Raw genomic sequence first — 11,568 nt, 5'->3', positions numbered from 1 at the left:
TCTGCATTGCAAAAAAGTTGCTAATGTTAAAATGATTCAGCAGAAGGTGGACACTGAGAGGGGAAGTTGGAGGTAGTGAATCTATTAGAGTCCGTTCCCTCTCCAGGCTGCTTCTTTCTGTTCACAGCATCATCTGCTGCTATGACCTTATGTTCAACCTGGGGAAAAATCTATTCTTAAGTTGCTTTGGAAGGTTTATAGAGGTACACATTTGCCTGGGAGTTCTTACACTCCAGGAATCCCTACAGTGGCTGGGTTCAGATATTAGAATAAATTTGCTCTTTTAAAATTACTATAGAAACTGAAAGTGTAAATAAGAACCAAATGTATAGTAGATATTGTGAAATAGGAAGAAATTGTTCAAAAGGAAAGGGAGGAGAGAGAGGGAAAGGAAGGAAGGGAAAAGAAAAAATAAGAAAAGAAGGATAAAATGGAAACAAAGCTTTATAAATAAGGATGGGAAAAGAGGTTGAAGGGAGGAGAGGGGAGTGGGAAAAAAGGAGGAATTAAGATATATCATGTACAGCTACAAATTCCTTATGATGAATGTGATCATTATGTATATCTAAATTCTACCAATAAAATTAATAAAAAATAAAATTACTATAAAGTAACTTCAACCAACCCAGCTTAAGATGATTCTGATCTGACATCCAGGAAATTTTATGAAGTGAGAAATACCACAAGGGGAAAACAAAAGGAAAGATGAAATAGCAGAATGTCTCAGGTTTAGCTATAAAGCAAAATGTTGAAAAAGAGACATGACTTAGAGGTCCATGAAGTTCCAGACATGAGTATAGCTTTATCCTACTTTTGCTGACCGGAGGACGGCGGTGATAATAGGAGTAAAGCATAGGTGATAGCAGGCACATGTACTCAGCATGTGCTGAGAATCACCTCACTTGGAGCATGATGGTAAACGGTGCTAGTACCCAGTGCAGGTGCTCAGTGCCAGGCTGGCAGCATGATGAACACCCAGAATTCCTGCCCCACCCTGGGAGATTCCAACCCCAACAGATCTGAGGTGAGGCCTGGCAATGTGCATTTGTAGCATGCAATTCTGATGCACAGATAGATCTGGACATCTGTAAACCCTGGGGGGAATGACTTATTAGGGGAGGTGGATACTGGAACCAGGGAAGATGAGTACTGGAACAGGAGTCTTCTGGCTTAGGGATTAGAGTAAAAGTATTATTTGCCCAGGTCCGTGGGTGATGCCTATGGCATTGTTACAACTTAGGCCTCACATTAAAAAAAAAAAAAAAGGCTTAGCTGCTGGTTGTCTACTTTCTACCCAATCTTTTTTTTTTTTTTTTTGGTACCAGGAATCAAACTCAAGACCTTGTGCCTGCCAGGCGGGTCTGGTACTGCTGAGCTACATCCCTGGCCCTTTCTACCCAATCTTAAGTGGATATAGACTTAGACCATCATCTGATACCAAACACTGTTACAGCAATTTTTTTTTGTATCAAGGATTGAACTCAAGACCTTGTGCTTGTGAGGCAGGCACAGAGCCACTGAGCTAAATCCCTGGCTGCAATTTTAAATATATATATCGATGATAGATAATAGCAAAAGTATAAAAATCTATAAAGATGATCTGTTCTTAGATCAGGGTCCCCCAAAATGAGATAATTAGTAATTAGAAGGCATTCAAGAGAATGTTCCAAACAGAATCTTATTTTTGGAATTGTCGTGATAATGGATGAAAGCTTCACAGATCAGTCTTTGCATGTGATAGGAAAACACTGGGGGAAGTGACATCCAACAGAGTTCAGCCACTCTCTGGGCTTAAGAGCTTGCCTTGCTGTGCAGAGTAAATTTTGTGTTTGTGATAAATGATGGCTGTGACCACAAGCTCAAAGATAGGATCAGTTCCTTCCTTCAATCTTCTGGAAACTCCAAGGGCTCAGAGTTCATGTCATTGGAATGTGCTGGGGAAATCTTTGGTGAAAGACCCGTTTCCCTGTTTTATTTACTGTCTCTCCCCTTTGCCACTGGGGAAGATGTAGACAAGGAGGTTTATGGGTTTACTCCACCAATACTGCCTGGTGTCTAACAGACTCTAACAGTCTCCAAGGTGTGCACAGGTAGAAAATCAAGAGAAGAAAGGCAACATCATATTTCATCGTGGAACTTGCTGCTCATGTAAGGTTCCCGAGTTGCTTTTTTTAGACCAGAGTATAAACACAAAGCTTCCTCTGTTTGAGCATATGTGGATGCAACTCACGTGCAATGTGCATATTTACAGAGACCCAGTTAAGGCTCAGAAGCATCCAGGGAATGGAGCTGAGGCTAGGACCAGGTGGGGCCAGAGCCTCCTTGACCTCTTAGTACACTTGGTCCAAGGGCATCCAGCTAGACAGAAGGTCTAGCAATAGGTTGTTCTGCTCTTCCTGGGATCTAACATGGAGGTAGCCCATCAAATCCATAAAATCACGACAGACTTCCTGAAGTCGAGAAACCTTTTCATAAGGCAAGGACCAGCGCCAAGCCTGGGAGACATTGAGGGCATTCCTAGCATTTGTGTGGAAGGCATGTTGACCCATACCCTTGCCCCGCGTGATGTTGTGCACCCAGGTCTGGAGATGGGGCAAGAATTGCAAGCCTACGTACTCATACAACCGGGAAGTCTGGGCCAGGGGCATCCGGACCAGATCTTCATAGCGCACCAGCAGGTAGCGCTGCCGCAGGGCTTCTGGCAAGGAGTGGATGGCCCTGAATATCTCCATCTGACTTTGGCAGATAATCTGCATGGCGTGATATGGCCGGTCCTCCTCCTTGAGCGTTTGCCAAAGCTGCCCCAACACAATGCGACTGTCAATCATGAGCTCTGCTGTGGTGTGTTCTCGGGAACGGAACACAGCCCTGGGGTCCCGGATCAAGTGCACAATGTGCAGGTTGAGCAAGGGGTCCGTGAGCAGCGGGTAGAGGGTCTTCAGGTTGAAGAAGCGCACCTCCTTGAGCACCACGTGGCTGTAGGAGCGGCAGGCTTTCTCAACCCCCTCGAAGGGCTGCTGATGGCACAGGAGCTTACAGTGCGCATGGTAGATGATCTTGTCCCGAGGGAAGATGTTGCAGGCAGGTGGAGAACACAGGGCCCTGCTGTGTTCCCAGTGGAAGAGGATGGATTGCTTCCGAGGACCAGGATTCGTGTAAGCGTCGAAGACGCTCATGTCGCACAGGAAGACTGAGCGGAGCAGATCTCGCACTGCCATGTGCAGCCTCCAGGCGGTACTCTGTGTGAAGGACATCCACACGTGCCAGGCCGGCTCCATCAGGTAGAAGACATCTGGGTGCTGTCCAAAAAGCTGCCCTACGAAGGAAGAGCCAGAGCGCCAGGAAGACAGGATCAGCACATGCACCGGCCTGGGCTCCTCCTTCCCAGGCAGGGAGTTGTCATACAGGCGGAAGAAGAGAGCGAAGATGGCTATTTGGGAAGCCAGGAACAGCAGCAGCCTCAGTTTTTTGGGCAGTATCATTGTGCCGAAGTGGAAGATCTTGAAAGAACAAGCAGAAGGGGCTGAGTTAGGCTGCTGTGTGGGTATCTACTTTCCATTGCTTTTTAGCCAAAGCTACCTTCTCGCTGACCCTCTCCAAGGAGCAGTGTAGAAAGTCAGAACATTCCTGCAATCAGTTGCACAAATCCCTCTTCAGATCAAGTCCTGTCCCTAGCAGTTAGTGTGTCAATACAGTTTACACGTTTTAGGGTCTTTAATTCCTCCTCAACTTTTTTGGCCGCTGGACTCCCAAAGATACCTAATCAACACAGGGGAGAATTTCACCGTGGCAGTCCGGTGGTGTGCATGTCTTCAAAGAGGCTGTGGAGGCAAAGCTCAACCTCAGTCTGACCACAGTCTTGGTTAAATGCTTTGTGATCCTCCTGAAACCAAGGGGGAGGAGCCAGCCATCAAAGAACACCCCAAGGCCATTTCTCATTGCTGCCCTCCCCCCAACTTGAGAGGACTTACCACGGGCCATTTCTATACCTTCCCACGGGGCTTTCCACTTCAGTCTCCATAAAGACAGGGGTGTAGGGCCGGGGATTTAGCTCAGTGGTTTTACCAGCTGCTGGGCAAGGGCAAGGACCCAAGTTCAATCCCCAGTACAAAAAAACAAAAAAGACAGGGCTGTAGGCTATACAACTGCTTGGCTTTAGAGTTGTCTTTTCAATGGCTGAGCCAAATGTCCATGGCACTAGTCATCTGCTCTGCTCTATTTTAGTCTCATCCTGTGGGATGAAGGACATAAGGGAGCCAATTTAATGCTGAGCTTGTGTCTGTGTGGATCATACTTTATCAGAATCTGTTTTTTAAGCTGAGAAATTACCTCCTTACCATATGACTCTGAACGTGTTGCAAGCCAGTGTAAAAGCTGTAATAGTGGGATCCTTTCTTTACCACAGTGCAGCTGCTTGCAGAACGCTTGACCACTTGACACAACCCACTGAGGCCCGATTAGTGTGAGCAGGTTACACACTGCACCAACCCAGGAAATGCCATGTCATCAAGAATTATTAATTATGTTTGAAAACCTCTGTAGGTGATAGTAAAGTGTCTCGGTCCAATCAGAAAAGCATATTAGGATGGGTTTCCTATCGTTAGATGTCAAATAAAGAAAAGATTTTCATTTTGTAATTTACATGAAGGTCCATAGAGACTGGTGGAAACCCTACACTTAACTCCGTTTACAGCCAGGGATTGCTACTTATAGGACCACAGTTTCTAGTTTTGTGCTACAGGATTAGTTCTAGGGAAATTTTAACTTTGTTTCTCACATGACACTAGATTTTTTTTTTTTTTGGTGATTCCTGACATAAATGCATTAGCATTGCACATAGTGTAAATACTAATAGCAGTAAGGTGCTAATTTGCATTTCACCATATACCTAAGAAATTCTCCCTTCTAGCTTTAATAAAGAGGAGAAACAATGCTGGGCATGGTGGTGCATGCCTGTAATCTCATCACTCTGGGAGCCGGAAGAAGGTGGATATCCCAGGTTTAGGCCCAGCCTGGGTAACTTAGCAACTTAGTGAGATTCTGTCTAAAAATCAAATATGTTTTAAAAGGGCCAGGTGTGTAGCTGAATGTGAAGGCTCTGGGTTCAATCCCCAGAGAGAGAGAGAGAGAGAGAGAGAGATTGAGAGTCCCATACTATTTTCCTGGTGACAAATCACCAGTGTTTAAAAAAAGCTTTTACTAAGGCCAGGGATTTAGCTCAGTGGTTTCGTTGCCTGCTGTGCAAGCACAGGGGCCGGAGTTCGATCCCAAAGCTCTTACTAGGTAATTGTACACGGCTTAAATTATTATTATTAATGTTTTATTTTTTATTTTTTATTTTTTGGTACCTAGCATTGAACTCAGGACCTTGTGCTTGTGAGGCAGGTGTGGCACCACTGAGCTAAATCCCCGGCCCTGGCTTAAATTATTTTAAAAAGTGTCATTCTCATGGGTATCAAGTCTATAGACTCAAAATTTAAAATGAGGCTTTCCTCCATACTCTTAAGTGAAATAAATAGGACACACATGTGTAAATACCAAATAGTTTCTCTGGTGTGAGAAACTGAGAGTGTAAATAAGGATTAAAATGAATAATTGATAATACGAAATAGGAAGAAAAGGTCCAAAGGGGTAGGGGAAGTGGGAAGGGTAGGGGAAAGGCAAGAAGGGAAAGGAAAAATTATGAGAAAAGGAAAAAATGGAAACAAAGCCTTTGTAAATAGGGAAGGGTGGAGGGGTTGAAGAGAGGGCAGGGGAATGGGGAAAAAATAAGAACCAAGATACATCATGTAAAGGTTCAAAATCCCAATGATGAATGTAAATGTATTGTATACCTAAAATGTACCAATAAAAGAATTTAAGAATAAAAAATAAATAAAATGAGGCTTTCCTAAAATTCTATGTGTAGGAAGGAAAGAAGGGGAGAGCTTGCATACCCAGATCTTCAACATATATGACAAGGACAATCCTGCAACAGGTAGTTAGGTCTAAAGAAGCCTGTAGTCACAAGTTAGAAAATTTCCAGAACTAGTTGTAAACAGGAGTAATGACTCATTGTAAAAAGGAGTCACAATATTTTTCTGCGGAAAGAAAACATAAGAATTTTACTGGTTGCTGAATTGGTAACCTCTGCTTACAACAGTGAGTATTTATCTACTAGCTGGTGTTTTGTTATCAGTATACAGTGAAAAGCCTACTTCCAATACCTGTCTCCTCTCCATTTCGCAATTTGCCCCTACCAGGCAACTGAGTTTATTTTTTATGTATCATTTTGGTTGCTTTATGTGTACACAAGATAATTCCAATGTATATGCATTCTTAATTGTTTCCCTCCTTAAAAACATTCACACAAAAAATAGCAAGTTAGCCCAACTATGCTTCACCTTATTTTTTTCCCTTGTAATATGTCTTGGGGCACTTTTTATGAAATACTTCAAGAGTTTCCTTGTTCCTTTTTACCACTTAGATGCTCTTGTATGGATATACAATGATTTCTTGAAGCAGTTTCCTCATTGATGGGCTTTTACATTGTTTCAATCTCTGCCCTTTCAAATGCTTCTGCACTGGGCCGGGGATTTAGCTCAGTGGTTCTGCCGCCTGCTTCGCAAGCGCAAGGACCAAGTTCCATCCCCGGTAACAACAACAACAAAAAGATACTCAAATGCTTCCGCACTGACCTCTGTGTCTCTGTGTTTCCACATCATTGCATTTGTGCGGAAGATAAATGCCGAGGTGTGGAATCACTGAGTCAAAGAATGTGTGCCTGTGTAAATTTGACACCTATCACTCAGACAGCCTTCCCACTGGTCCCAAACCATTTTCTATGACCACAGCACCAGACATATTCAAGGGTGGATTTTACAGGAGGAATTGAGCAGCCTCAGATGTGAGTCCTGGAGTTTATAGCTTGCTTCCTGAAGAAGCTTTCACTTTGCTGACTCGTGGGCTTCCCTTGGAAGTCCCCTGAACCTTCTGGGAAATGTGTAATGGCCCAAGCGAGGCCTTGTGTGACAGTGGTAGAAAATCCTCTTCTCTTCTATTCATTACAACAGTGATTTTCCTATGGATATGCCAAAAGTATCTAGTGAAGATCGTCTCTCCTTTGTGGCTAAAACACACTTTACTCTCTGCTAGGGGAATGCCAGTGGATGGTAATTTCTGCCTTGTAGTCTTCGCTCTGTGGAGTAGAAGACCAGATATCCTAGTTCCTAACACGTGAGTCCCAGATAAAATGATTAAAAATGAGGCCATTACTGATAATGGCCCAAGGATGCCCCCTACTCCCACTCCCCAGAGATGGAAGATGTGACCCGAGCAAGAAGCTTCTGCTTAAGGAAGTGTATGAGAAGTTTGGAACAAAGCTAGGAAACAATGGAGCAAAAGGGAGAGGGAAATGAGAACCTAACCTGTGTACAATTATAAGGACACTGCTAGAGTTTTATAGGCAGGGCCAATAATCACTATAGGAAAAAGCTAACATTTCCTGGGGATTAGGAAAGCAGGCCTTTCAAAGGACACTCTCTCTCTCTCCATCTTGGTTTGGGGCCAACGCATGTCCTCCGGGGGATCAATGGCACTGGGCCCTCCTTGCCTGCCAACTGCTCTTGGCCTCAAGCCCATTCCCTCCCCCAGCTGGAGCTGGGCCTCTTAACTCTGTCCCCAATTGTTCTCATGCTTCAGGTGTCCACAGTCTCAGGAATTCCTGCAGAGCTCTTTCTTTGGTTTTATGTTTCATAAGCACATTCCCTGGCCAGAAAGAGTACGTTTCTGTGAAGCACGTTCCATCCCTGGCCCTTGGTCTGTAGAAAATACCTGGTAGGCTGCCAGACCACCATGGAACACTGCAGACTGCTGTGGAGGCAGATGCTCCTGAGGCCCTGGCAGAAGTGAAGGGTGAGGGTCACCGTGTGCTTGAGGGTGAAAAGGGAGCTCTTCAGTTGCACCCTTGCATTGTGCTCTCCTGTTGCCAGAATTCCCAGACTGCTCATCTCTGGTCAGCTGTGATCAGTGCCTTCCTCTCTGCCTGTCAGCTCTCCTCCTCATCCACCGCTGCCCAAAGCTACCTTTTTAAAGCATAAGTCTACTATTGCTCTGCTTAAAAATCCTTCAGTAACCTTCCGATATATACAGGAACAAACCAAATCCCCAAGCCTCATGCACAGGGTCCTTGATGGTCTGATCTTTGGTTTCCTGCCACTCCCATCCTGTTTTGTACTTTAGGCTCCAGACTCAACTTTTCAGTTCTTCCAAACTTACCTTATTAATTAGGAGCTGTGAGACATTTGCAGAATCGCTGCTGGTCCTTCATACATCTGCCTACAGGCCACCTTTCCCCCTAAAGTATTTTCTTCCTTTCCAAACATTTCATTAGCATCAGTCCCACTTTGTAGGAAGCAGATGTGTATGAGTGTCTCATCTACTGAACTGCTGTAATTTAAAGGAAAGGCAATATCTTATCTTGCTTATAAGTGAACAACAATTCTACAAGTGAGTAGGGTTCCTTAAACACTTGTCAAATAAATGAAGAAGTCAGCAACGAGATGAGCGTGGGAAGAGGTATAGTCATTGTTAGAAAGAAGATAACCAAATGAGCTTGTGTTAGCCATCTTTTCCTCACTGGGATAAAATACTTGAGAAAATCAATTTAGAGGAGGAAAGATTTGGTTTGACTCACAGTTTCAGATGTTTCAGTCCATGGTTGGCTGACTCTATTGCATTTAGGCCAGTGGCAAAGCCATTATGGTGGAACAGCATGGTACCCAAAAAGCTGATCACCCCACAGCAGTCAGGAAGCAGAGAGAAAGGGAAAGGTAGCCAGAGAAAGTAATGTGCTAGACACCAGATATGGGCACACAAGGTCATATCCATAGGACCCACTTCATTCCGCTAGGCCCCACTACTTCCCTCTTTCCCTGAAAATAAGACCTAGCTGGAAAATAATCAGCCTTGAAAACTAGAGATTAAAAAATGCCAGCCCCAATCAGCTTCTCCTTGCCTTATCTGCCTTAGGGAGTAGCCACCAAGCAAGAGAGTAGTGATGGCAGGTGAGGCAAAGATAGGCTGATTTGGGCTGGAAGTTTTGATCTCTAATTTTCAAGGCTGATTATTTTCCAGCAAGGTCTTATTTTCAGAGAAACATGGTTGTTTCCATCACCCAATAATATCATCAAATTATCATCTCATTAGTGGATTGATTAATCCATGAATGAAATTAGAGTTCTCACGATCTGATCACTTTCAAAAGCCCCACTTCTGAGCACTTGAACCTTGTGGGGGACATTTTTGATCCAAACCATAACAGCGTTCTTTCAAGAAGCTGAAACTTATCCCTTTCTAAAAATGCACATAGAAAGCCTTTAGTATCAGTTATTAAAATGTTGAGTATTGAGCACATAACCAACACTGTCTCGGTTGCAGAGAGCAAGGTATTAAACTCAGGTACAAAGCTTTGGTGGCATATGGCACAGTTAACTTCATTCTAAAAAAATAGCTTCTACACTGAACAGATAGTAATTTATACTAAGAGAAAAAGCTCATGAAAATTATTTTAAGAAAAAATTTTAGTGGACATAAAAGTCCATTGTAATGACAGGCTGCCCTCTATAACCAGCTCACTTACTAGGTGGGCAAGGCAGAAGCAAAAAACCAGAGCACTTCTCACCACTCCTATCCACAAAGGTAATTTGAACACTTGTTGCCCCAGTGATGAGTGATTGGCATCATCTTGGAACACAAAGAACTACCATTGCTGAAGAGTCATGAGAACCATCAGTGTCTTGAAAAACAACAAAGGGATAGGGATAAGGGAGAGAACATATGTAAGTTACCAAGATCATGAAGGCAGCAGCAGGCCTTCATCTAGCAGCCTGATTACGAAGGGTTGAATTTATAGATATCCCCATGATCAGTGCCATGTAGGAACGGACAAACAAAATGGAAATTCTGAGAAAAACCCAAACAGGTAACAATTTAAGAAGCCCTGATTCCAGCAACTAGGCATAGTCTCTTAATTTAGAGTCTCCAGTGAGATTATGTCCCTACAACCAGAAACTAGAGATAGTAGAAGGTACCTTGCACAAACCGAAAGAGAACAGAGCTGGTCTGGGGACCCTGGCCTCATTACAAATAGCAGGTAGACCTAGGAGACTTGAGGAGCCAAGCTCTGGGGAAAAGGTGTCCGTAGAATGAACTCTTAAGTAGACTGAGAGCACCAGAAGCACCAGACCTGGTCCTCACCAGCGCAGTGACCCTACTGCCAAGCACAGTGCCCAGCACATAATAGGCACTCAAGTAACATCTACCTGCCAATCAGTGACTGATGGAACAAACATTCGCAGGGCTTTTTTTTTTCTTGTTTGAGGTACCTTCATTGACCCAGGAAGAAAGATTGGCAAGGTATTATTTTTATTTTACAGATGTAAAAACATTCCAATTAGAAGTTCCAGACTTGTCTGAGGCCACTTAATACAGGTCCCTTCTACTTTCCCTGAATCATACTTTATGGCCTCATGGATCATACTTTATATCCACGTGATGTTTTTTAATTTCAAAGTCCTTTAAGGAGCAGTTATGAAAACAATTACCACTTTAGGTAGTGATGAGCTACTTTCCCAGTTTTCAGAATAAATAAGCTGAACTTTGATGGATTTATTGGCTGTAATAGCTCTGCCTGGGTCAGAACCCTAGTGTTTGGGGTCCCAGGTCTGAGAGTATTCTGTGATCACGTTGCATCCCACCTGAGCCAGAGAAAACCTGCAGCTTTCCACAGCTCCTGCCTCCTCTCCCAACAGAGAGCATGGAGAAGCTGTGGGAAGTACAGAAACCTGAGCTCCAAAGGCCTGATCCAAATGGATCAGATGTAGCAAGGAACCATCTACAAAATGTACAAAATTTACATCAGAATTGTCCTACCCTGTTGTTGTAGGCTCTTTTGAGCTCTTTAGGGATGGGGCCACTGGAGGCGGGGGAGCAGGTGGTAGGCAGCTTGAGTTTTCCCAGAAGATTCCTCTGGTGATTCAGATTCATCCCTCTTTCCACTACCCACCCTCCCTGGGAGCTGTGGAAACCCTAGCTGAGCTGCCGGAGGTCACCAGATACTCTGGTCCAGCAGCCCTGGGAGAAGTGTGCCCTGCGTTGGACGTAGACCCACAGGAATCCTTTCTTACCTGGTTGGTGGCTTGGGCTTCCCCTGCTTGTGAGAGGCTCACTACTGCCAGGCAGAGCACGGCTCTCTGACTCACCAACTCCCCCTCAGCTTCCTCCTCCTCTTCCTCCTCCCCTTTTGCATATCCATCTGTTTCACTGCCCTCTCTGTTCTGCTGAGGAAAAGACCCAACTTGCAAGACAGGCTTGAGAAAGCACTGGCTCCCAGGAAGTTGTGACATTAGCAGCTTTCACACCTGTGAGACTCAAGGGGTGTGGAGACTACTCTGGGTGCACCGGGAAAAGCGCAGGAGGAAACGTCGTCTCCCCTAACTGGCCAGAGATGATCCTGGAACATCGACTCCTCTGAGGCAGCAAGAAGGTCGACTCCCTTAGGGAGGGTGCAAGCAGTGCCGTGTGCAGAGC

The 11,568-nt window shown here is 44.5% G+C and overlaps 1 protein-coding gene across 1 annotated transcript; it reads right to left on the bottom strand.

The window, feature by feature from the left end:
* Positions 1 to 1,317: 1,317 nt before the first annotated feature.
* Chst4 (carbohydrate sulfotransferase 4) lies at positions 1,318 to 11,568 on the bottom strand. Its single transcript, XM_021256733.2, has 2 exons — positions 11,166 to 11,568; positions 1,318 to 3,500 (listed from the first exon to the last, which is right to left on the bottom strand). The coding sequence occupies exons 1-2, from the start codon at positions 11,382 to 11,384 to the stop codon at positions 2,331 to 2,333; spliced, it is 1,389 nt and encodes a 462-aa protein (XP_021112392.1). The 5' UTR covers positions 11,385 to 11,568; the 3' UTR covers positions 1,318 to 2,330.

Source organism: Heterocephalus glaber, unplaced genomic scaffold, assembly GCF_053883595.1.
Source record: "Heterocephalus glaber isolate CG9 unplaced genomic scaffold, H.glaber_assembly_v1.0 deba00000071, whole genome shotgun sequence".
Classification (NCBI taxonomy): domain Eukaryota; kingdom Metazoa; phylum Chordata; class Mammalia; order Rodentia; family Bathyergidae; genus Heterocephalus; species Heterocephalus glaber.
The sequence above is the reverse complement of the archived record's forward strand: the minus strand, read 5'-3'. Positions and strand labels throughout refer to the sequence as shown.

What these genes read in the sequence shown, in the direction of transcription:
- Chst4 (XM_021256733.2), bottom strand. Translation starts at nt 11,384, where the DNA reads ATGTCACAACTTCCTGGGAGCCAGTGCTTTCTCAAGCCTGTCTTGCAA. An exon ending in AAGCCCAAGCCACCAACCAG is followed by an intron (nt 3,501 to 11,165) that starts GTAAGAAAGGAT and finishes TGTTCTTTCAAG; the next exon opens with ATCTTCCACTTCGGCACAAT.